The sequence below is a fragment of the Lemur catta genome, chromosome 24 (genome assembly GCF_020740605.2).
Source record: "Lemur catta isolate mLemCat1 chromosome 24, mLemCat1.pri, whole genome shotgun sequence".
NCBI classification, from domain to species: Eukaryota; Metazoa; Chordata; class Mammalia; order Primates; family Lemuridae; genus Lemur; species Lemur catta.
The window spans coordinates 13464142-13491538 of NC_059151.1; the positions used below are offsets into that span (position 1 = coordinate 13464142).

Below are 27397 nucleotides of genomic sequence, written 5' to 3' on the forward strand. Positions count from 1 at the left end.
ATTGATATAACTGGTGTTTATTCCCTTTTTACTTTATTCTGATGTTTACAGAGGTCTATATTGTTGTTCTAATGGTATCTTTATAATTATCCATTTGTATACCTTTGAAGTTTTTTGAGACTTGCTTTAAATCATATCAGTTCTTCCATTCCTTGTGTATGTGAAAATAATATCATTCTTCAGTTCTTGGGTACAATGTTTATATATTTTTTAGATTAAGCCTGTTAATTGTTTTATTCAAATGTTCTGCCACATTACTGATTTTAGTCTCCTTATTCTACCACAATGAGAGGGAAGTGTGTTAAAATAAGCCACTATGGTAATGAATTGGTCTGTTTTTCCTTAAATTCCATCCCTTCTCTTTTATGTGTTATGTATTTTGAGGCTATATTCTTAGACATTTTAAATGTTTATGTATTCCTTGTGAAAATCACACAGGTAAATGCTCCTAAATCTATTAGTGGTTTTTGCCTTAGAGTTCTTGTTGAATATTATTATAGTTACCCCACTCTTTGATTAGTTTATGCAGAGTATATCTTCTTCTCTTCATTTACTTTCAAACCTTCCTTGTTTTAAAATATGCCCATTGTAAAGAGGATGAAGTTGAATGTATTTTTATATCTTTGTTTTATTTTATCCATATTGTTAATCTTTTTCCCTTAACTACAACATTGAGTTCACTTATACTTGAAAATCCTTACTCATATATGTGAATTAATCCAAGTTTAAAATGGACAAAAGACCTGAATAGACATTTCTCAAGAGAAAACATACAAATAGGCAACAGACGTATGAAAAAATACTTAACATCAGTGATCAGTGAAATACAAATCAAAACCACGATAAGGTATCACCCCATCTCAGTTAGATGGCTTTTATAAAATAGACGCAAAAAGAACAAATGCCAATGAGGATATGGACAACGGGGAACTCTGATGCACTGTTGATGGGAATATAAATCAATGCAGCCATTGTAGGAAACAGTGTGGAGATTCCTCAAAAAATTAAAATACAACTACCATATTATCCAGAAATCTCATTACTGGGCATATAGCCAAATGAAATGAAATCAGCATGTTGAAGAGATACTGGCATATCCATGTTCATTGCAGTGTTACCACAGACTAGATGCGGAATCAACCTAAATGCCCGTCTGTAGATCAATGGATAAGGAAAATGTGAGACACACACACACACACACACACACACACACACACACACACACACTGGAATACCATTCAGTCGTAAAACAGAATGAGAATGAAATCCTGTCATTTACAGCAACATGGATGAACCTGAAGGACATTATGTTAATTGAAGTAAGCCGGACACAGAAGGATAAACAACCACTGATCACACTCATATGTGGAATCTGAAAAAGTTAATTTCATAGAGGTAGAGTAGTGGTCACCAGAGCCTGGGGACAGGAGTGGGCAGAAGGGACCAGGAGAGGTTGGTTGGGTACAAAGTTCCAGTTAGACAGGAGGAATAAGTTCTGGCGTTCATTTACACAGCAGGGTGACTATGGCAATAACAGTGTAGTTTGTATTTCAAGACAGCTAGAAGAGAAGATTGTGACTGTTATAACCACAAAGAAACCATAAATGTCTATAGTGATAGAAATAGTAATTGCCCTAATATCACCATTATACAGTGTATACATGCATCGAAACATCACACTGTGCCCCATAAAGATGTACAATTATTATGTCTTATTTATAAATAAAAAATTAATTTAAAATGTTTACATTTTACCCATCATAAAAAATTAAAACTAGAACTAGCATATGACCCAGCAATGCCACTTCTGTGTGTATAGCCAAGGGAAGCAAAATCACAATCTTGAAGATGTATCTGCACTCCCAGACTCATTGCAGCGTTATCTGAAATAGCCAAGATATGGAAACAGCAGGAGTGTCCACCCTTGGGTGAATGGAGAAAGAAAATGTGTTATATATCTATATAATTGAATAGTATCCTACCTTATAAAAGAAGGAAATACTACCATTTGCAACAACATTGATAAGCCTGAAGGATATTGTGCCAAGTGAAACAAGCCAGACCCAGAAAGACAAATACTACATGATCATCTAATTTATACTGGAACCAAAAAAAAAAAAAGTCAAACTTTAAGCTACAGAGAGCAGAATGGTGGTGGTGATCAGGGGCTAGGGAGGTGGGGGAAGAGGAGATATTGGTGAAAGTATACAAACCTTCAGTTATAAGGTGAATAGGTCCCGAAGACCTGCTGACTATAGTTATTAAATACTGACTAGTAATGGGTTATATACTTGAAATTTGCTAACAGAGTAGATCTCAAGTGTTCTCACCTCACACACAAAAATGGTAACTGTGTAAAGTGATGGATATGTTAATTGTTTTGATTGTGGTAATCATTTCACAATGTATGTATATTATGACATCATGGTTTGCGAAGTAAATATATATTAATATAATTTTTATTTGTAAATCATACCATCATAAAGCTTAAAATTTAAAAAAATGTGTGACAAATAGAATACACATAATTTTCACTTCTCTTATAGCCTTGTCCATTGACCCCATGGAGAACATACTCTGAAATGTGCAAACCGTGACAGAAGGGGACATTCTTTACAGTAGCTAAACAGAATGGCGAGGTCTATTCCAGACAGACTTCGTGTACATTACAGTTTTATTTAGCTCTCTGTAAGATTAACCTCAATTTCCTTGACCATCTGTCCCTATTGAATTATTAGAACCAAGCTCTATGCTGTCTTGTATTTAATGCTGTGGTTCTCAAACGTTAGCAGGCACCACCTGGAGGGTTTGCTAAAATTCAGATTACTGCCCCCGCCCCACGTTCCTGCCATAGTAGATCTGGGATGGGCACAAGAATTTACATTTCTCACAAATTCTTAGAGGATACCCCTGGTCTGTGCATCGGCAATGAAAACCCACTGAGTGAACACAACAGTAATGGTGGCACCATTGTTATGCACATAGGTGAAATTGACATAAATAAAATTAAAGTCAAGATAGGAGACATTTTTATTCCATCAGTCTGTGTCCTGGGATTAAAATAATGGGTGCCTAATTAAGTAGGGTTAGAATGGCAATTTATCTAAAAAATGTATTTTTTATGTACCATTATTTGAAAAAATGACCTTATGAATGTTTACAAAACATTGAACGCACAACAGGATGCAGCCACACTCTCCGAGGGCACGCACGCTATGGACAGAGAAGACAGTCACAAAAATAAGTGCCATTTAGATAGTGTGCACTCTACTGATAGTAGGTAATGCCTTCACTTGCTAACTGTGTGTGAAACACACGTCTAAGCACTTTGCACGCATTGACCCATTTACTGCCTCGAAAGAATCCTGCAGTAGATACTATTTTAATCTGCACTTTACAGGTGAGGCTTTGGTAAGTCTTGTACCTCTCCCATAAGGTACGTGGCAGAGCTGGGACGCAGGTCTAGGGAGCCTGGTGCCTGCGGCCACATTGCCAACCCCTGGACAACTGTCCCTGTCCACTGTTGGGAGCAGTCACTCCAGGGTGACATGGAGCACGACAGAAAGAGGGTCAGAGGGAAATTCACAGGGGAGATGACATTAATAAATTTAGAGGAAAGGTTATGGTGTTTTTTTGCTAAATTATATAAATTACTATTTTAATGAATAATTATTTGAAAAGCAAGTTAGAAATAATCTCAGATATTCTTTTATTATTTTTTGCAATCCTAGAAAAACAGTGATTTTTGTTTCTTACCTTCATGTCACCCATTTAGCCGTTAGGGGCAAATACTGCCCTTTAGGAAGAAGCTCTGTTTGGTTAACAGGTTATTTATTTCCAGTGCCTAGAAGAGTTTCTAGCACTCAGTATAAATTTATTACATTAATTAATTAGTTAATGGCAACAAAGCTAACCATATATTAAAATAAACCCTGGTCATGATCAATTTAGTCTAGTAATACTTGAGCTCCAAAAATAAAAGAATTTGTCTTTGTTGGAATAAGACGGCTATTTAGATTGTCGTAATTTTGTCTTTTATCTTATTTTCTTCCCCTTATGCATGGCATCTGCCGCAGCAGGGTGAGAAACCGGCACGTGCCTTCGGAATGTGCCCCACACATGGAGTGTGCTCAAGTCACCAGGGCACGTGTGTTCATTGTCTCTGGGCCAACACAAAGATGTGGGTTTTCAGGGTCAACAGTGCTAAGCAGCTATAATTATATCATAAGGTTAGGAAAAGAGACACAAATAATATCCATTAGTAACTGATAATGGGAAATGGGCTCTTTGATATCCATCAATTGTAAGGAGGAAAATGCATGGGTCGGCCTCAGTTAGACACACACACACACACACACACACACACACACACACACACACACACAGTGGAAATGTTACTAACGTCTTGAATAAGTTCCTACGTAAGGAACCCCCTCTCACTTTTGCACGTATATATGTGTAGATAGATAAATAGAGGTAGGTAGATAGAAATATGTACAGATATTATATATCATAAATACCTCTGTAAGATATATATCACAGATATAAAATATATAAATAAATGGATAAAATATAAATATATATTTAGTAGATGTTAATAAATATATGAATAAGCACATATAAGACATAAATATTGGCAAATCTGAAGGGCAGGCCAACGCTTACTGTGATTCATCTTCATCCTAGATTTTTCCTATTGTTTGTCTACACCTGACGAGTAGAAGAATAAATAAGAGAGAATCAAGGCTCTAGGACTGTTCTTTCTATTTGCAGGGAGTGGGTTCTGAGCACACCCGGCTTGGATTTAAACTGAGTGGGCCCAGAGCGTAGAGAGAGCCAGGGAGGGGTCCTCAGAAATCCGGGACTTGCTGCTCCCAGCTGCCTCCTGCAGTGACCGGGCTTCCTGGCCTCCGCACGTCCCCCAGAGCAGCGCTGCACAGGGGCGGTGGCTCTCAGAGCCAGAGGGAAGAAAAGAGGCACAATACCACAATACGCTGGGAAAGGAGTGGCCCTGCTGCAGCGGGAAACCAGTTCTGAACTCTCTCTCCAACATGGAAAGGGCTCTTCTAGATTGCTTTGAAATGCAGTTGATTCTCCTTATTCACAGTTCTTATGTTCTATAAAGTCACTGAAGCAGCAAATACTGGAACACTGCTCCTACAGGTGGTACAGGGTTAGGTTCCTGCAAACTTCTGGTCACAATATTTTCATCAGTTAATTGATACATGACCGTGTTTTATGTGTGTTTCTGTTTTAAAACACCTTATTTAATGTATACTGTTCATTCACACGGTACTCACCACCCACGACCAGGTAACTCCCACCTGCATGATGTTTATGGAACACACACATTTTCTCCGGAAGGCACATCACAGCTTTCTAGTGCTTAGAAACACTAAACAGCACTTGAGCGCTCTACTTGCGGGGCATTTTAAACAGCTAAATCACCAACGGAACTCATGAAAACTATGGAAAATGTGGCACTAAATGGGCCACGGAAAGGATATTGGCTTACAGTCTGAGAGCTTAAATAAGAAGGCAAAGTGATCGTTCATTTGTTGACTTGCTTGACCTCAGCTGGGAACATGCCCTCTGGGTGACTCAAACGTTTCACTGCTCTACACGTGTCCGCAAATGACAGGAAAGTGCCTCAAGTATTGATGTTGGGGTTATCAATAAATTCTGAGAAAATGAATTTGCAAAGACAGAATCCTCAAATAATGAGGATCAACACTACTTATTTGTATGGAAGAATACACTGGACCTGGGTTGAATTTCTGATTGAATTGATGTTATTGTCCTCAATTAATGGGTGACAAAATTGAGACACAGGAAGTTCAAGGAGCTTGTACAAATCATACTACTAGTAAATGCCAGAGTTGGGATTTAATCGGTACGGTCTGGCTCCAAAGTTCTAATGTTTAAGTGCTACACTATATCGGCTCTTTTGAGAAATAAGTATTACGTTTTAGAATTTGGGGGGGGGTTAAAGTAAAAAAGGTGTTATTTTGAAGTTTATTTATTAAGAAGAAATTAAGATTCATTTGAATATAATGCAGATTAGGAACTTAACCTGTGCGATTAAAACATTAAAAAGAAAGAATATTTTGTATGGAGTTTCTTGAGACAAGGGAAATACAAAGTGGATACACTTTTAATTTTTTTCTCTAAAATATTTAAGAATATTTTAGTAACAAGAATTCAATTGTAACAATTAGTGAGGTGAATCCAAATTGAGATTAGTAGTAAAGTGTGTATCTACTTAGGCACTATCCACTCTCATATTTTTTGTTATATGAGAGGTATCAAAACTGCAGCATGAGGCTTTGATGAACTATTATTACCTTGTGCATTTTGTTCACATTATCAAGGTTTTAGAAATATGATAACCTTAGCAATCTATTTTGCCACTTGAAATTCTAAATAGGACTATATGTCTACCGTTTCGACAGGATGGGAAGAGGGACACCTCACACGTCGCATATTGGTCCTCCTGTCACTGAGCAAAACAGTTTCATAACCCCGGCAGTGCTCTGTCTTACAGATCCACAGAAATGCTAACATTTCATCAGATTTCAAAACCTACTATAAAAGGAATGAAAATCGTTACCTTTCTTCAATTTTCACAAATACCTTTACTCTTTTAATTGGTACCTCATTAAAACCCAGGAAACAATTACCCTCCAGAGAGTCTGTTGGCTTAAACTATATGTAGCATGGCATCCAGCCCAGAAGAATATCGGAAGTCCTATACCTCTGATGCCAACTCTTTAGTTTTATAAATGAGGAAACTGAGGTCCAGAGAGATGAAGGATTCTTAAGAATCACAGATTTAGTGGTTGAACTGGGATTGGAATGCACATCTCCTGACTGTTAATCCTCTGTTCATTGTGTGCTTCATTGTTTTCTCTTGAAGTGGCCACCTGGTCATTCTACTCTGAGTGAATAAGTATTTACTGTTCCAGATAATCATTTATGAGAACAAATGGATTACGTGGTCATGCATTTCCAGTTCCTATACTCATCTTACTATTAAATTTTTATTTAATGCTTACCTCCCAAACTGGGGTATATTCCCATTTTATCATTCTAGTGAGCTAGGTTAATCTTTTGAAAGCTTTGTTTTTTATTACTTCAATTTAATTATTGGCCATCTTTTATAGGGATTACCTTGAAAAGTTTAGAAACAGCTCTGCACAAACAAGTCTATGACTCAGTGTCTTTGCCATGTGCCAACTCATCTGTTTATTTATATTCGTAAAACTAGTAAAATAGGACTTTCCTTAAAAAATTCACCCCATACATTTTATTCTACTCTCTTGAAATTACCATTTGACAGACATTGGCTGAAACAACTGAAAATTGAAAATGTATTTTGTCCAGAAAAAATCAAAAGCAAATTTGCCACACTTTAGTGTGAATTATGGCTACTCTGTTTATGCCTTGATAGCATAATAAAACAGATGTAATGAATCTGGATTAATTAAATGGAAATTATCACGAAATGAAGCAAATGCACACTGTAAATTAAGGACATTCTAAAAAATTCTTGTGTCTTCTTAAGAAATCTATTATTTTAATCTAGCAAGATTATAAATTGCTTGTAAAGTAAATGTGCAAGTTTAAGAAAATATAATAACTAGTGTATGAACTAAGACTACTAATGCAGATTCACAGTTTTCAAAAGTGTCATAAGGTGACTTTCCATTGCTTTAAATTTTGCTAGAAGAGAATTGACTTTTGTTTTGATGCCTTTGTTTCTATAGTTACGTCTTCACATTCTTGTCTCTGATAGTGCCACATCTCTTAAGCTGGTGTATAATTTTTGTAACATTTTTTTCAGCCAGGTATAAAAGTATAGAATACTAACAAGCCATCATTCATTAATTTGTGCTTTGTTTTATTAGTCATTGGGATAGCATTTTACATCTACCGTTTTATAGTTATGCATCATTAATATTTCTTCTAATTCATAGTTAATTAAGCAATTATGAAAATCAAACTCTAAAACATCGCTACTATGAAAGTTGAAAAATCCTGATGGAAATTTCCCTACTGAAGTTGTTTATACAAGTGCTTACCTGTATTTTCTGTTGCAGTTGGTTTTTGAAAGAAAAATTTCATATAGAAATCTAATGTAAGCCCTCCAGGCATTTCATGTTCATTTCAACATCAGAAGGAAGCAAACTAGGCATGGCAGTAGAAAACACAAACTCGTTGTGCAGATGAACCGAAAGAATTTTGTTATTTAGTCTTTGGCTAATGTCGAAGTACATTCAGAAGGAGTAATTACAACATAATGGTTTTGTTTTACATTTAAGAGGTTGATGTGGCTTTATAAATTACATTCACCCAACAAGTAAGACTGGGGCATTAATGCTAGTGAGAACATTAGTTTATGTTTATGTTAAGGTAAGAAATTGAAGAGGATAAACATTGTACATAACTAAAACCATTGGTGGTTTTTTATATGCAAATTTACACTAAAAGTCTGCTCTGCTTTGTGGGAATTACTTTTAGGAGTAGATTGTGTTTAGCTTTTTGAGAGGAGTGCCAGTATAACAAAAGTATTAAGTCCTACCTCTTCTTAATGCTTACAGGGACCCGTTTCAGAGAACTTCCAACTCTACTCCACTGTGCAGCAAAATTTGGCCTAAAGAACCTGGCTACTCATTTGCTTCAATGTTCAGGAGCAACGTGGGCATCGAAGATAAAAAATATGGAAGGCTCAGACCCAGCAGATATTGCTGAAAGGCATGGTCACGAAGAACTCAAGAAAATCTTTGAAGACTTTTCGGTAAGTTTTTTTCCCATTGTATCTCTAAAACTCTTTTTATAAAGTAAGTGAGTATGTGTATTTGCGCACAGACGTTGCTTTTTTGAAAGTGATGCTCCTGCACAGCTAGTTTGTTGGTCCTGAGTCTTCCATTGTCTTAAAAAGCATTTTGCAAGAATAGTCTGCTTATTTTACTATTGCTATAAACCAACTCTGACCCCATACTCCCACCCCTAAATATCCCTTTTTGAAACCTATCTGTTCGTTCTGACTTCTCTATAGCCTGTTTGCTATTGGAGAAGAGATGGTGAAAAAGGAAATGAAAACCTATTACCTTTATTCTTTTGTGTGAGCGTCTAGATATGGCACTATTAGACACGTGAAAACAGATCAGTAATTATTAGGTTGAAAGAATGTTGAGCATCATTCCAAGTCTACCCAATAAAAAGTGAATTCATGTTGCTTAAATTCGTTTTCTTATGTGATTCCTTTTCTTTCTCCATGGTAAGTCTCAATTCTTTATTATGTAAGTTAAAGCCCCAAATTTCAGAACACTCCTTGAAGGATGCTAGTTTTGTAAGAATGCAACCAAGGGAAGAGTTTAAAAGAAGATACTATGTCAGTAGATAAAACACATTTTGTGTTTCCATAATCAAGTTTAGAAAAGTAATTGTTTTCTGTTTGTAGCAAAGTTACATACATTTTGCTCTGGAAAGTGAATTATTCTTCTGATGGTGCTTAGGAAAATATAAAAAGACAATGTTTTTGGTGGTAAATATGTAAAAATTTGTCTTTGGATTCTCAGCACAGAAATAATTTTATTGCCAATTAACAGTTAATATAGAACACTTAAATGCTATCAGTAGCTTCTGGTTATTTTAGTTTTTACTTGGATTATCAGATTAAGCCAATCTAATACCGGATTTCTAAAAAAAAAAAACATTGTTATTTGTGATTTCCACAAAGAGAAATGATGACCAATGAAAGTTCTTTCCATTTTTAAGAAATAGCAAAATAGTTAGAAAAGCATGGATATCATTCACAATCTGGAATTTGAATAGGCTATCTTTTGCCCATATTTAAAAGAAATACAAAACCTGAAGTTTTGTAACAAAATTAATAAACTACTATATTTTTTAGTCTACGTCCTTCAAATCAGAAATAAGTGTTATTTTTATTTCTGAGGGGATTTTAGATACTGATTGTCATGTATGCTAATGTTTAACTAGTTCTCCTACTTTGTCTGATGAGTGCGTTGATTTTAACAATTATGCACCATCTGTAGTCATTGACCAGAGCAGCATGTCATCTACTTCCAGTAAGTCAATGAGGCAGTTGAGCCTCGGATATTTTCCCATGATACTGTTTCTCAGCACATCCTGGGTGTCTGTCTCCAACTCTCTGCAACCGTGTCCTCTAATGTTTACCTACTGATGGGCTTAAGTTAAAATTTTCCTGAGAAGCCTCAGCATTCAGAGTTACTTTCTAAGATAAATCCTGGTTTTCAAAGAGTGATGCTTCCACTTCATGCTCTCCAGTGAAGACTTGGCTCTTGACGGATGCACCCTGTGCAAACTGCAAGTGCTCCATAAATAGCATGATACTGCATAATGATGACAGTAGATATGAGAGTAATTACGAGGCTAGGAGGTGTGGGTTGATAGATGTGAGAAATAACTTTTTTCTCTTCAATCCTCTGGGCGTGTATACTTCTGCTCCTGCAATAACAGCACTGATACCAATTGATAGCTATCACTGTTTCTAGGTGACTTCACTCTTTTATAGTGGCTGCATTCTAATTTTGCAGAGTTATACTTGATAATTATTCTAGGAAATTTATTAAACGATTTTCTATATCCTAGCTCTTTGTGAGCTGTTACCTTCTGCCAGAATATCTGAAGTTGACATTACCATTATAGATAGGAGAGATCCATAATTTTGTGAATGTTTTGTTGTCAGTAAGGAAGTGACTATGGCTTTTGCATGGGACAACAGATGTGCAAATGTATTTTAATATGGCTGTGGATAATTTTAGGTATAATTATTTTGCAAGCTACCAAAGACCTTTTTGCAAATGTGTGGTTAAGGAAATGGAAACATATGTATTAGCTTGTGACACACATGGGAGTGTTTTCTGCTGATTTATCTACCACATGAATTATGCTTCTAATTGTCAAATTTATTTAAAGTGCAGAAGTCATATCTTCTTAATGAAGGTATGCCGGGTAACCACATGTTAACATTATCTGTTCTAAGTTACAGTAGCTGTGTCTTTATAAGAGTGTATCTAAAACTAAAAGAGAAAAACTGTGGCATCTCATCATGCTGCTAAAATACTTTATTGTTTTTAATATTTATATAGCTTTACTGTCATAATGACATTCTGATACATCTTAGATCATCACACATGTATTCAAATTTTCCACAAATCACTGTTTCAGAAGAGTTGAAAGGAGCAGATATTTTTCAAGTTTGAGATTCACAATTGACCAGTGGACTATACTCTGTACTGAAGAAATACCTATTTTTAAATTCAAACATATTTCCTCTCCAGCTAATTTACTGATTTGTTCAATTCTTCCTAATCCCCTATCAATGAAACACTGTCCATTTGAGGATGACCCAGTGAGTTGGGTCATCACTAATTGAAGTGGATAGAAAGAAAAACCAGTTATGATTTTCGAAAAATACAGAGGAAAGCATTAGCAAGGCATTTATAAAACATATAGCACTCATATCTTAGTATCAGCTGTGTGGACAGAGGCTAGGGAGAGATCTCAAATCATATTTCTTATGTTGCTTCATGACATTTTTCCTTCGAGAGGTTAACAGTTGATACACAATCTATGAACAGAACCTCTTCTTTGTGAATGAATAACTTTCATGGTTTGATAGAGTTATCTAATTAACACCTGTATTTCATTCATAGTTTCAGTGCTATTACTGGATGATAATACCATATATTTCTATTATATATTTCTATAATCTTTCAAATATCTACTCATAGTTTAGTTTCTTACAATGTCTTCTGAAAGAATTAATATGAAAGGTACATGGATAAAAGGCAAAAGATTTGGTATTTAAATCCACAACAGGGTATAAACCACGATTTTCTTAACATAATTCTTGAGGGAAGCCTCCATTTCAAATAGCAAATAGTGATATTGGTGATTAATTCAGTGCTTTAAAAACTTATCTTTGAAATCAAAAATACATGAAAATTTGAAAACAAACTGAAAGTTGGTTTACGTCAGATTAAGAGGTACTTTGAGATTTAAGGTAAAGTTTGTAACAAACATTAGTATGTGTTTTAAGTAAAATAATATTAATATAAGTGATACTTCCTTGTATGAGCTCAATTATGTCACCCCATCCACCCCCACTTAAAACGTTTAACAAAATGATTACATTGATGCATAAATAGTCAAGAAAAAAACACATCCTTCTCTGTTGGCTGGCTATGGAATTGGAGAACCAACAAGTGTTTATTATCTTGGGAACAATATTCAGAAAATATCTTTTTTCTTCCACCGGTGTTCACTCCTGTAGTTTGGCATAAATATGCATAAGATCTTAATAATAAAATTTCTTCACAAAAATTTGAGAAATAGAAAAATGAGCTTTTCATGCACTTTTTCTAGCTGGCTTTTCCAGAGGATTCCTGTCGGGGAGTCTTTCCATTGCTCAGAGCTGTGGTGGGACTCCCGCGACATCTTGCTCTCACTGACATACCCCCACCTTCTCTTTGCCCCCGTGGACGGTGGGCTCACGCGTGTGTGTGTGTGTGTGTGTGTGAGAGAGAGAGACTGAGATTGAGTGGTTGATTCTGTTGCCCTCTGGTGTCTGACACACTCTGATTTTTTTCTCGTGGTCAGGTTTGGAATGCAGGGACAAGGAGTAGGTGTTGAAGCACTTACAGTATCCCTAACATAAGCAATAATTAACTGACTGACATTGAGGACAAATTGTCAGAAGTTGGGTTTTGTGTTCAGGCCAGTGAACATTCACTCTTCTTGGCCCTGAATTTCCCTAATTCTTCTCATTGCTCACGCAGTTCTTTACCTATAACTGTTTGATTTTCAAGCAGATTGTTCCATTTAATTTAGGATATGTGAGTATTATCTAATCAAGTTTAAATGATGTGCTTGTGTAGTTTCTCTTCCTGTGAGTCTAGAGGCTCACGGTGGGCAGGGCCACCTCCCCTCCTCCAGCAGGTGCCCGGAAGGTGCCCGGAAGGTGCTCATGCATTGACGGGGCAGAGGCCAGGGTCCGGTTGAGGGCTTCTTTGATCTCACTTGCCCAATCATATCCTTGACTAGTCCCCCTATTGTAAATAAACTAATTGGCCACATTCCCTATATACTTAGAATATTTTTAAAGTTTGGTTTTAGAGAATCCATAGATAGCCCAACTGCTGTCTTTAGCATGTATTTATAATAGACCAGACTACACTGAATTTTAGAATCCTGGCCTTTGTTCAGACGCTCTGTTAGAACTGAAGAAATAGGAGCAAGTCGCATAGCTGCACTGGACGGTGTGCATTATACATTGATGTCTCAGTTATGTGCTTTTGAGGCTACTTAGCACTCTCGCTCTAAAATTCCATTAAATGCACCATAGTGGCTATTACAGATTTTTGCTCTTCCCCACGTCCTCAAACCCAGCTCTAAATGCCCTATGTAAACTCCCTTAACTCTCTTCTCTTCCTTATCAAATTGTCATCTTCCTCTACTCCTAGAGCCTTGGGACTCAGCCAGGTCTGGATTTTCAACCTGAATTCATCAAAAACCAAGCCTGCATCCTTGGAAAAAAGTAATTTCTTACAGGGAGGGTGTTTTTAAGATTTGATGAAATACATGAGAAAACATTCAATATATATAGAAGATCCACAAAAAATGTGACTGTGTTTACTTTATTTCCTGTGGATGATTTATTGTTATCCGTACCAAGGATACAGCTCCCATCTGTCACACCCCCTCTTTTTGTTGCATCTTCAGTCTCTCCCATTAGACTAACTCTTCCCTGAATGAAGCATGTGTTTCAGCATGTATGTGCACACACACACACACACACACACACATGCATGCTTGATGTGGACATACAGATTTGTGTTGTTTAAAGCAGGTGTGTGTATGAGTGTGAGAGTGTGTGTATGTGTCAAAGCTTTGCCTTAGTTCAGTATGAAGCTGCTGTGTCACAGGCTTGAACAATCGACCCTATGTCGGGTCCTTCGAATTCCTCTCCTCCTTCCTGGGGCTCAGGCTTTGACATTGCTGTCCCTGACCCTGCCCTCTCCCGAGTCCCCAGTGACCCCTTATGAATTCCTTCCCTGCCCCATCCGCAAAGATTCTTCCTGCACTGTCTTCTGTGATTAGAAGGCAGTATTGTAGCTGGAACAACTGAAGTCATGTGGAATTTGTATGAAGCAGATGAGAAGCCACAGTAGGATTTCTAGTGAGAAGAGCTGTAGAGGAAACAGGAAGGACGCATCTGGGTGAAATGAATGGGACGTGTAGTAGGAAAAGGCGGGGACGTGAGCTCTGACTTCTTAGGCCATAGAACCAAATCTTGCCACTGATTTTTTTCATAGAATACATAGTATGCTTTAACTTGTTTGCAGTAATGACCTATGAAGGATCATGCATCTATTTTTTTAAAAAGCCTTAACGTTTAATATGGGATTTTATCAGTAGTAAAATATACACCAAGTAGTGTTTGTAGAGCCCAAAGGAGCTCGTACATACCTTAATGGTAGATACTTAAAAACCCACGTCTTTGTGGCATTTCTCTGTTTCTCTGAAAAAATACTTGGTTTTAATTAAGTGGTTCTTTATACATTTTCCCACAGGTTATATGTTTAATGCAACATGTATGTGCCTGCTGAATCCAAAATGGAGAAGCCAATAATAATTTTGACAAATGTGCCTTATAACTGTAAAATATTATTGAGGAAAACTTAGGCTGTATATCAGTAGAATGGTCATGAGGAAAGACAGTTCTCATGCCCAGTGTGTGAGACTGCTGAAAATAATCTCTTCCTCCCAGAAATGGTGTTGGTTTGGTTGAACAGAGACAAGCAAAAGCCCCATTTGTAATTCTCAGTGAGAACTTCGCAGATGTCACAGCTGCTGTTTTCTCAGTGTGTCACTATGTAATAAGTGATTTATATTTTTGTAAACTTCCTAGAATAACTAACAGGATCTGTACACTCCATCTTTATGTACACACAGGGTATAATTCTAAAAAGTTTTCCTGGGTTCTCATTCCTTCCTCCTCCACCCAGGAGGAGCCAGAAGCAGCGAGGGCAGAATGACACACCGGTCTCTGTGGCCTTTGATCATTTTGAGGGAGAAAAGGGCAAAAGCATCACTGGGAAAAAGCAAGATGAGTGAACCATCTGGATAGGCCATGAGCATTTTTTTCCGAGTCAAACACTTAAACAGGCTATTCCATTATCAATTTATATCACCACAAGGGAAATGAGCCCTCCAGTCCAACAAAGCCAAGGGATTTGTAATACAAACGTAGTATGACTTTTATGTTTCCAGTTTCTTGAACAGGCACAATGTAGTATCACCCTGATTCAGGTTTTTTACATCAGAAATGGTCTCTTCTCATGAAAAAGGGATACACACATTTCTCATTATATAGATATGGTGTCTTTCTCATTCCAAGGTCTACTTACTCCTTTATTTCATAATTTCTCTCAATTGTAAAAGCAGTATTCTTAAAAATAATTTATTGTTAATACATCATTTTAATAATAATAACTTTTCTGATAAACCCTGGAGGGCAACGTGTCCTAGCAACAACTGGACCCTGAAGAGCCACAGTTCATCGTCCCAGGCAGAGGAAAATCGTAGCTTTTTGGAGAGATGTCATAATTTCATTCTTAAAGGAGATTTATCTTGCAATATTTATTTGAATATCTATTTATTCTTCACTTTTGGGAAAGTATTCTTTAGACCCAGGCTAGGCCCTTCCATCTATGGTTTAAGCCCATTTCCCACTGTCCTCATCTCAGAGTAAATGGAAAACAGCCACGGTGGCAAATTTAGCCATTTCAGAAGAATTTGTAATATCTCTGCTCTGATCTCCATTGCACCAAATGCCATAGCTGGCGGGAATGCAGCAACCCTGCTATATGACGACAAGACACAATACGATTTTGATTACCTATTGACTAAGTAGGTAATGATTTTATGCTCATTAAATTAAAATTAATTGAATACCCACAGGTAACAAGGCAATTCATAAAAGTAATAAAGGGAAATAACATACATGTGCTTACGGGTCTTCTCCAATAAAGATCATTAATACACTATTAAATAATTTTTAAGGTTGAAACATTATCTCATTCTAAACAGTTCACTCTCTTTGATATATTTGCTTCAGATGTTGGCAGTCTCCAATGTCCTATTGAGGGTCACATCCCTGCATATGGTGGCTAAATGATCTTTAAAGCCCCTTGAGACCCTAAGTTTCTATAATATTTTAGAAACTTTCTAAACTTTAGTTGTTTTGTTTTTTTCTGGCTTCTTTCAAACCAATTAGCTCATGTAGAACAGAAGAGTCTAGAGCTGTCATTTACATGCCTGCTGGTCAAAAGTAAATGCAATTTCAGAGAGTGCAAAATTAATCACAAATGGTAATTAAAGTAATCGGTATTGACACCACAGCTTTAGAGAGTGGACCTCATGAAATAAACATAACGGCATTATCCTTCCAGAAAGAATGTATGCAAAGGTGAATGAATTAAAATTTTATTGGGAAAACGTGGTTCTTGGGAATTCTTCTCTATTAATTGGCTTTGAATTTTAGTCATTCTTGATGCTTGAGGATAAAAAAGAGTATTTAATAAAATTTAATGTAGTGGGTATAGATTCTTCTACCAGTATTCTGAAATGGTCTCTACTTTAAATTCATACAAAAGCCTCTCCAGGGTCTTCTTGCATATGAATAAAATTCAGGCCTGTATAATTTAAAAACCAGGAATATTCATCAAATATCTCAGCTTCGAGCCCGAGCAATACAATTTCTTTTTCACCTCTCCTTGTGTGGCAGCACCGTCCATGGGAAATATATGGATGTAAGAAAGTAAAGATTGTGATCAACGTTTTTGGCCTCTTAAATGCAAAAGAAAATAGATGGTAACAGTGGAAGGCTAAATTTTGAGTTTGTTTTAAATAAATTAATCGACTCTCACTTGAGACAGAAAACCAATAGTCTCTCTAATCTTAGTTCCACACATCAATGTATTGATTGATTCAACAAATATTTGAGTACCTGTTAGGTGCCAAGCATCGTTCTAAACACGAGAAATTCAAAACAAACCAAAACTCCTGCCATAATGGGAAAAAGCACTAGGAACAAATAAATGAGACATGTAATGTACATGGCTGGCATTAGCATTTGGGGCCAAGCAGGAACAGAAAGGACAGCCTTCTGCAGAGCAGTGTGTGAGATGGGCTGGAGGGGGAAATTTCGAGATGAGTAGTTATGGTAGTGATGGAAGTACTTGCTGAGAAAAGGCCTCTTGGTAACAACCTGAAACCGTAAAGGGGAAAGCCATGCAGACATCTGAGGGCGAAGTATTCCAACGAGAGAAGACGGCATAACAAGTGCAAAGCCCTAGGTGAGATGTCCAAAGAAGAGAAAATTGGCCAATGTTCTGGAAGCTGAGCAAATGGGAGAGGAAGAGAAGAGTAACAGATCTCGTCAGAGAGATCAGCAAGGCCAGCATCTGCAGGGCTTTTACGTTGGTAGACGCAGTAGAATGAATAAATTGCCACTTATCGAGATATGGAAGGCTGCACGAAGAACTAGTTAATTGAGGAAGATCAGTAGTTTGGTTTTGGACTTTTGAAATACCTACTAGACATTCCAAAGTTTAGAAGTTGAGGTGAGAGGCGGTACCAGCAAAAAAGGCCAACCACGAGCAGCCTTTGAGGTGGGAAGAGAATCAGAAAAAAGCAGTTTTCACATGTGAGGTCATAGACAACTACATCAAATACCACTGACAGGTCAGCTAGGATAGGGTACAGGATCAACTTTTGGATTTTGCAATGTGTCTATGTATATTTATATGTACGTATTTCTATATTTCTCGGTAAAAATTAATCATAGTAATAAGCCTTTCCAAATATTGGAAAGGTGGAACAGTGGTTCATGGAAGATGAAGGAGATGAAGGTAAAATTTTCTAATGAAGTATGAACTCCATGATACTTTGGGGACAATTCTGATGAATATCTTACTCTAATTTAGTTTGTCCCAAAGACTTCTTATTAGCTGTTTGGGGAAACAAGAGCGAACCATTGATCTGTTTTAGACACACGTCTCCCGACATGTGGTTTGGAATCCCTTGTGAAAATCTTCCAGGGGAGGAGACAACATCTGACCTCCAGCTGGTGTGAGGGTCTAAGAGAGAAAGTGAACTGTCAAGAAAAAAATCAGAGCACTTTTATCTGGCAGACATTAATGTCCATTCACACTGACAAATCTTACACTCAGATCCCTGATTTGAGCCTGTGGCTGAGCTCTCAGCCTAAGCCAGCACATTTCTCCCTTTATTAGTGTTTAATTTTCTTTTCTCACTACTGCCAAGCTCACTTATTCAAATTTGGCTCTCGGTAAAACATCAGTAAGCCAATTAATCCATTTCCTTAATGAGAACTCTCTATTACAAGAATGGATAATGGCATGGGCTTATATTGAACCTATCAATCTTGCATTTGGAGGGGAGAGTGCCAATTATCCAAGCAATCTGGTTCATTCCTGCAGTGCTGGACCTCACTGTTAAATGAGCCTACAGCATGATCACAAGAGCACTGTGGGAGTGGGCAGTGCTCGGGGTTGGGAATTTTGAGGGCCTATTGTAAGCTAAGTTGAGTTAGAAGCTTCATGTACAGCCCCTCATTCCACGTTCTCCACAACCTTCCGAGAAAGTTCTACTTGGTTTACATTTTGGTAAACTGAGGCTCGAAAGTTGGAGCATTAGTGAACTGTGAAGCCGTCAAACGGCCTCCAAAACATGGCTGCCCATGCACAGTGAGAACCTGCTAATGTTATGGTCTTGCTTCGCGAATTCTGTGATCATTAGGATTATTCCTTCCAACCTTAGTGCCGCCTGTGAGTGGAGGAGAAAGAGAATGGATTTTGTATCAGGACAAAAGAAGCCAGAGTGAAGTAAATGTAATAATAAATATTCAGTGAGAGAGCCAGGTCCTTACCCCGAATCTTCATTTGTTCTTTCCTAGACATTCCAACCTTATGTCCACACGATGCCTCTGAATACAGTGTCAGCCCCATGATTATGTTACCATACTACTTCCCAAGTACTTACCAAGCGTGCATTCTATATCTGACATGACAGAAAGTGTTAGAGAAGGAAGGAGAAAATATACCACACTTTTATTCCTCTCTGAAATCTACCTCATGGAATATCAGATTGTTGTAAGGTTCAAATTATTTATATGAAAGGCCTTTGGAATTTGTGAAGCTTTAACACAGTTTTTAATAGTGTCGTCATCATCTTTAAACTTCCCTCTAAGCATATTTTACTATTTTCATCAGTTTGAGTGAATTATTCCAACACTTAGTCTTTCCTAATTAAAAAAATACCTATATGATACACGAATATTTTTTTCTCTTCTACTTAGGTTATGGCTTCTATTCTATATAAGATTATTGCTAAGCATCATGAAAGATTTAATTCAGATGGAAGTTGGGGTCTGCATTCAGTTTCCCCTCTGTTCTGTGCAGATGGACTAGAGACTCTATAAGAATACAGAACAACCCCATCTCTACTAAAAATAGAAATAAATGATTTGGATAGCTAAAAATCTATATAGAAAAAAATTAGCCGGGCATGGTGGCACATGCCTGTAGTCCCAGCTACTCGGGAGGCTGAGGCAGGAGGATCGCTTAAGCCCAGGAGTTTGAGGTTGCTGTGAGCTAGGCTGACGCCACGGCACTCACTCTAGCCCGGGCAACAAAGCGAGACTCTGTCTCAAAAAAAAAAAAAAAAAAAAAAAAGAATACAGAACAAGAAAACACCAAATTCTAATTTTTGTAGGTCAAATTAAAATTAGGTAATGGCTGTTACACGCTTAACTTTGTAACACTTTCTAACACTACTCTTTGCTCTGTTCTCGAACTGTTTTATTGCTATGGTTTTATTGACTTTCAAGAGCACTGTGATGATTAATTTTACGTGTCAATTTGACTGGGCCTCAGGGTGTCCAAATATTTGGTCAAATATTGTTCTGGGTATTTCTGTGGGGGTGACTTGGATGAGATTAACATTTAAGTTGGTAGACTGAGGAAAGCACATTGTCCCCCGGACGTGGGTGAGTCTCATCCAACGAGTTGAAAGCCTGGATAGAACAAAAGAGCTGACCCTTCTTTGAACTGGAGCACTAGTTACTGGATCTTCACCATGGGCTGTCCTGGCTCTCAGGCCTGTGGACTTGGGCTGAAACTACACCATTGTTTTTTCTGGGTTTGGGGACTCACCAGCCTCCATAACCACATAAGCCAGTTCCTTATAATTAATCTTTTTATATATGCACACATATGTATGTGTGTGTGTATATATATATATATATGTTTACATATATACACACACACACCAAGAGGATGTGCAATATATATATACACAAACACAATATATATGTATACACACGCACATCCTCTTGGTTCTGTTTCTTTGGTGAACCCTGACTAATACAAGTATTAATTTGATTTTAAGTCTCTGTGACATTTTCCCCTCAATTGCTGCGTGGTAAAATCAAGATGAGGAAAGAAGCCGCATGCAGGATTAATCATATCATGTCATGGCTGCCGTGGGCTGTGGCTGAGGGTCGGGTGCCACGTGGAGGGGCCCGGAGCGCTCGACGAAGCGGAGCCCCGGGAGGCAGACAGAGCGGAGTGGACACGGGGGCCCCGGGCGAAGCAGCACAAATCAGTGACAACTCAGGAGTCGGTGACTACAGTCGTTCTAGGAATATAACATGCAGAATGATTAAAATGCCCCTTCACATGCAAATGCAATTTGTTTCAGATCTTTGTGGTGATTTTTCAAGGACTGCCTAGGAGGTATTTGGGACAGCAGGGGACCTCTGTTAACGGCTGAAGAGTTCTCCTAACTCTATTAGGCGGATGTTAGATGACCTGTAATATGGGGGACAATGCCCTCCTCCATGAAGAATTGGCCCATTCAGATGCCAGGGGACCCCTCTGTGAGAAATCCCAGCAAATGCTTTTCAGCTGATTACGCTCTAACCTCCGTGAACCTAGAATTCACCATTTCCCATGTTCTTTCGGATGTTCTTATCCCTTTGGCACGTAGATATATTAAATAGGATTGAAACAATGTTTTTTGGCAAGTAGATATATTAAATAGGATTGAAACGATCCTTTTTGTGTGTGTGCATATGACTATATATGTGTTTGTGCATGTTCATAAAAATTCTCTCAGCTCTAACTATGAGGTCAGAATTTGGACTTTTCTAAGGGGACTTATTTTTGTTTCACATTAGTTGTCCTCTTGTAATTCATTTTCTTAAATATTTATATATAAAAAAAGTGTTACTGATTTGTAGCATGTTAGAAACTGGTGGGCTGACATTTTGCTAGACACAACCGTCACCATCATCACCAGAGAGCACAGCTTAGACAGCCTCGAAGAGTAAAATTTAAGATGGAATTATGGCTGGTGTATCATATGTCAGCTACTAAATGTCTGTTTCCTAGTTTAATGAGATGTCTCTCTTCCTTGTGAGTAACATTTTTACACTTATGAAAGCAGAAATATTGTGAGATCACTTACTCTTCTGGGAAAATATATACATGTACTGGAGGAGACAGAACATAGAGGTATTTTTTTCAATAGAATTAAGCCAACCTCTCAAAGGTAGATAAGAACCAGAACAATAAATTGTATGAATGGGTAACAATTACAGGGTAAAACTAAATATAAAACTAAATGATAAGAATAGAATGGCCCTGGCAAAGGTGTTTATATAGGGCTGTCTGATATTCCTGTGCTTTTTCCCGTGGTTTCGAAATGGCTTATATTGTGGCGATACTATAATGTCCTATGGAGCACGTACACTGAAAAATATTTGTGCCTCCATAATTTATGTGTGAATTAGTTCCACTGTACACTCTGCTCCCTTTCAAAAGTAAGCATGAGTTTTAGACATAATACAGTCATGAATAATTGCCAAATAACTCCTACCACATTTACACAAAACAATGGCCCATAATGAGGATGGGGCTATAAAAAAAGAGAGATTATTTGGAAAAACTAATGGAAATAAGATTTAGAGTTTTACTTATATCAATGTAACAGATAGCATATTCAATGACCAGGTAAGAAGAGTCAGGTGAGGGGGGAAAAGAAGAGTGAAACATGAGCTAATCCACCGGGAGTAATTTCTTTTTCAGAAAAAAATAAGTTAATGGAAGCAAAGCATGGTAAAGAGATACAAGGTTCTGCATAGCTGTCCCGCTGGCACCTGCCCAATACAAAGGGGTTGTTGTTCCTGTAGCCTAATAAGAAGGTGCGCGTTGCCCGGGGCAGCAGTTCCCAACACATGTGTATCATCACATTTGATCCATGTGTTATTTTTTAATATAATTTAGCATGTATAATGTTATAGCAATGACTATCAGAGAGAATGTTGAGCCGCATAGCACAATACAATACAGAGATAAGAACAAATTATCGCAAACAAGAATTACTGAATTAGCACCAAGTGCATAGCAATGGAAGGTCAAGTACTTCCTGCAAGAGTGAGAATCCTGCCTCACAGTCTAGGGGAAGGTAGTCAGGGCAGGCAGCAGTTCTGCTCAGGTCTCACGACAGTTCTGAAAGGCCACCAAACTGCTAGCGCCACGACTGTGTACAATTTTACAAAATCTGTGAGACGCTGTCATTCAGCAGTCAGGATTCCCCTATAATTACTGCTGGCTTGTTTAGAGTCATTGGAGTCTTTTCATCCGTTCCAGTTTGCTGGTAAAAAAGCTGGTGTCTAAACTCGTGTCTCACTGCAGCCACACAAATACTATGCCCCCTGCCTTGGGGCCTGGATGCCACGAGCACCCTGCCCAGGCTGTGAAGCCAGCAGACAAGGGAGAGCCATGCCTGCTTGGGTCGGGATCTCTCACCACTAGAGAGAAAGCCAACTGTGCAGCAGCAGTAACTGATTAAACTCCCAGAGTGGACCATAAAATCCTCCACTAGCAGCCTAAGGTGAACCTTTTGCTGAACTTTTGAAGCAGCTTTATATTCAGAAAAAGAGAAGGTGATCCTGCAACTTACTTGTTTGAAATGAGTCTTTCAATACCTTTCTATTCAGTGGTTAACAAGACAGAAAGGGAGACTGAGTTACAACGGGGAACAGACAATTGGGGGGAGTAGAGGAGAAAGGATGACTATAATCATTAAAGGAGAAACTCTTGGTCCCTTTGATAGAAATGAAAGAAAATTATTATCAGTGAGAGGCTCTATCACATGCATCCCAAGTGAATTTTAGAAACCAAAGCTACTCCTTTGCCTTTGGTTTGTGAAGAGAACTTTTAGTGTCAATTCTGTTAAAATAAGACAGTCAAAGATTAATAAGCCTTCCTAATTAAGGTAGCCAGTGACCTTATGACCATAGCTTAAAAACAACCAAACCAAACAAAATCAAACCACTAACTCACCTACACCTACTAAAACAATTCATAAATAAATTGAAGATTCCCTGGGTAGCACCATAGGAAGCACTGTCGTGACGTGACTGACATTCCAATGCCATTTTGGAACAACTTTGCGAGGGGAGCTTCTTTTGAATTTCACACATATGCACCAATGCTACAATTCTTGATTGTACACTGATTTTGTGAGCAGTGTTTACTTATCCTTTTTATATCAAGACCACGACTGACTACCTTGCTGAAATGTCATCTTCTCAACGTGGCCTACTCTGAACACTACTTAAAACTGCCAGTCCCCACACCCCTCCACCTGGCATTCCAATGTCCCTTTATCTTGCTCAACTTTTTCATTTTGTCACAGCACTTATTACCTTCTGGAATACACGGTAGCATTTATTGTCTGCCTCCACCTTACCCCACCCCAACTCTAAAATATAAGTACCATGAGGACAGGGGTCTCTGTTTTGTGTTTATTGAATTAAACACCTTTCTAAAGTTGAAGAAAGCTGATTATCTAAATTAACATAGTAAAATTGAACACCCACGCTGCAATTCTAAAAGCAAAGCAATGAAAAAGTTATAAGAAAAATTCTTAAGTAGTCAATCAGGAAAACAGCTGTGTCAGAAAATTGCCTTGTGGATGCAAATTGAAATGTAAATCTTTCCGTGGGCTGTTAATTTTCTAAAAAATACAGCTGGCTCATTAATGGGGGCGCTGGGACTCCTCATTAGCTGAGTGGAGAGAATCGTACCATTAATTCCCTAACCCAACCCCCATAATCTGCTTTTTGAGAAGGTATTTATTTTAACTTTGAAATCACTTATCCAGATTAAAAATGGGGGTGAGTAAAAGGGAATGTTCCTTAAATTCAGTGCATTTATTATTCACTTCATCATCAAATGCCATTGAAGATCTTGTCTATGTGTAATACCATAATGGATAGAACCTGTCATCTTTCCCTCAAGTAATTAGTCTAGGGAGGGCCCTAGGGAATATATGAAACACGGAACAAATCCTCTCACAGCATCCATATTAAGAAGTTTAATTACCAAGGAAAAAAAATACTTAACAACACATATATCAGGCATGATTACAAAAATGGCAGACATCTCTTAGGGACTCTCAGTCCATGAAATCCATTCACTGGAATGATAATGACTAATGACAATGCATTCAAAAGCTGGTCTGTAAGACATTTGCATGAAGAGTATGAATGTGTTCTCTGTTCATACCCCTATATTTTCTAAAAATTATACACAGCATCTTACGCACAGTCCCCAAATACTTTAAACTACATTCAGGCAACGCCCGTCTCTCCCTACCTCCGGCAGTAATACCACGGCCCAGGTTGAAAGAGCTGTGGTTTCTTCATCCATATTCCTGAAAGCCACGGGCCCAGCAGGAGCTATTACGTACCACGTGCTCTACCCGAGACGTATCCTTTCCTGAAACACTATCCAATGAAATCTTGATATATTCCTGAAATCCTCATTTTTCCAATATTTTCAATTGATGTCATTTTTCCTGGCTTGACAAGAGTTACTTTCCTTCCCAAATGGGCTCTATAAACACCTCTGTTCCAAGTCAGAACTTCCATACCAGCTCCCTTTTAAATTATTAATAGATGTTTTTATAATATCCTGTGTGGGATAAAGTATAGTGATTTGGGATCTGTGGCCAGCAAACTTTATAGTGATCTCAAAAGCTACTTCTGACTACCTTTAGCAAGATAGCCTAAAATATAACATTAATTTCTTAAAATATATGCAGTTTTCCTTACTAGTTGTAGAGTAATGAGCACTAACTATAGCAACAGACAAACTCTAATGTCTCAGGGCATCACACAGCATGGAGCACGTATTATGTGTTCAGCACAGGCTGGCAGGGCTTGAGGAGGGGCATCTGCCCTGCACGGGAGTTAACTCAGAGACCTTGGCCGGCGGGTGCCCCATCATCTCGTAGCAGCCTCACCTGGAATCGTGGCTTCTGAAGTCGCAGTGTCAGGGGAAGGGAGGAATGGATTGGGAAAGACCTGGACTTTTAACTGCCTCTGCCCAGGAGTGACTGACATTACTTCCTCCCACAAATCATCCGGCCAACACCAGCCATACGGCCCCAACCTACCTGCAGAAGTGACCAATCCAGTATGGCCAAATCTAAGTCAAAATTAGTTACGTGAGTCTATGTATGTTCCACCCTGTGTTTGGCACCTAATAGATCTTTGAAGGATTTGGTAAGTTGTATATTAATTAAGCTTACGTTTGGAGAAAAATTAAATCCAAGCAGAGAAAGTTCTTTTCCTATGTTTAGAATTAGGATAACAAAGGATGGCCAGGGATCCTGCGTGGAGTAGTTGCTCTAAATCTAGCAGATGATAAAATGCAGAAACCTTTTGTTTCTGTCCCTTCTGAAGTGAAGCTCATTCAAATGAGAAAAGTTAAAGCAACGTGAAGGATTTGAAAACCTGGATGGATTAAAGACCATCCCACTTTTTAAAAGGAGTCCAAGTTTGCATTCTCAGTCTTATTATTAATACATATCATGTCATTAAAACAAAGGGATAACTCCTGGTGATCTTTGAGAAATCACCACAGAAATTTAAAGGTGCCAAGTTACACAAATATCTTGATTTTGCAAAAACAAAAGAAAGCTATGGCCTTGAAATGTGGAATAACAAATATAATATCCATGTCCTCTGAAATTCTAGAGGGCCATATGATTAATGCACATTTAGGAATGAAAAGGCATCTCCTAATGAATTCATTCTCAGTAATATCAGAAATGTAAAATAATGTGTTTTCTTTTTTGATAAACTCACTAGTTGAGCAGAGGTTCTATAAATTGGGCATTTTCCCCCATGGTTACATTTTGAACAAGACAGAGAAGTAAGTCACAAATGAGCTAAGTTCTAACCTCCTTTTCAAATGCTTTTTCAGAGAAATGAAGGAGAACCTGGCTCAATACTTTATAGAACAGATTTCAGATACCGTACCCCACCTGAGGACTAAAACATTCCTCCAATTTGCTTTCAATTTGATGAGTATTTGCTAGTGGAGAAATGTGTCCTAAATTCAAGATCCCAATAATTTCTGAATATTCATTAGGATTTTTTAAATTAAATTTGTTATTTGTAATTATTATGGGTACATACTAGTTGTATATCTTTACAGGGCCTATGTGATGTTTTGATACAGGCATACAATGTGAACTAATCAAATTATACTAATTGAGACGTACATCACCTCAGGCATTTAACATTTATTTGTGTCAGGAACATTCCACTTCCATTCCCACTCCTTTTGTTATTTTAAAATATACCCTAACTTATTGTTGATTATAGTTATTTTGTTGTGCTATCAAATATTGTTCATTCCATCTATCTGATTATATTTTGGCAATCATTAACCAGCCCCACTTTATCCCTCCTTCCCACTACCCTTCCCAGCCTCTGGTAACCTTCATTCTACTCTGTCTCCATGAGATCAATTGTTTTTAATAGTTAGCTCCCACATATGAGTGAGAACATGCAGGATTTGTCTTTTTGTGCTTGCCTTATTTCACTTAACATACTGTTCTCCAGTTCCATCCATGTTGTTGCAGATGGCAGGATTTCATTCTTTTCTGGCTATACAATATTCCATTATGTGTATGGACCACAACTTCTTTATCCATTCATCCATTGATGGACACTTAGGTTGATTCTAAATCTTGGCTATTGTGAATAGTGCTGCAATAAGCATGGGATACAGATATCTTTTTGATATACTGATTTCCCCTCCTTTGAATATATACCCAGCAGTGGGATTATTAGGTCATAAGGTAATTTTATTTTTAGTTTTTTGAAGAATGCCCATACTGTTCTCCATAAGGGTTACACTGATTTACTTTCCCACTAAAAGTGTTTGAGGGTTTCCCT

The 27397-nt window shown here is 37.8% G+C and overlaps 1 protein-coding gene across 2 annotated transcripts in view; it reads left to right on the plus strand.

Moving 5' to 3' along the window:
- BANK1 (B cell scaffold protein with ankyrin repeats 1) overlaps positions 1-27397 on the plus strand; it is a 237814-nt gene that overhangs the window by 98934 nt on the left and 111483 nt on the right. For both annotated transcript variants that reach the window (XM_045536640.1, XM_045536641.1), the window contains exon 7: positions 8601-8797. In XM_045536640.1, coding sequence (XP_045392596.1) covers positions 8601-8797 — 197 coding nt within the window. The remainder of the gene's footprint in view (positions 1-8600; positions 8798-27397) is intronic.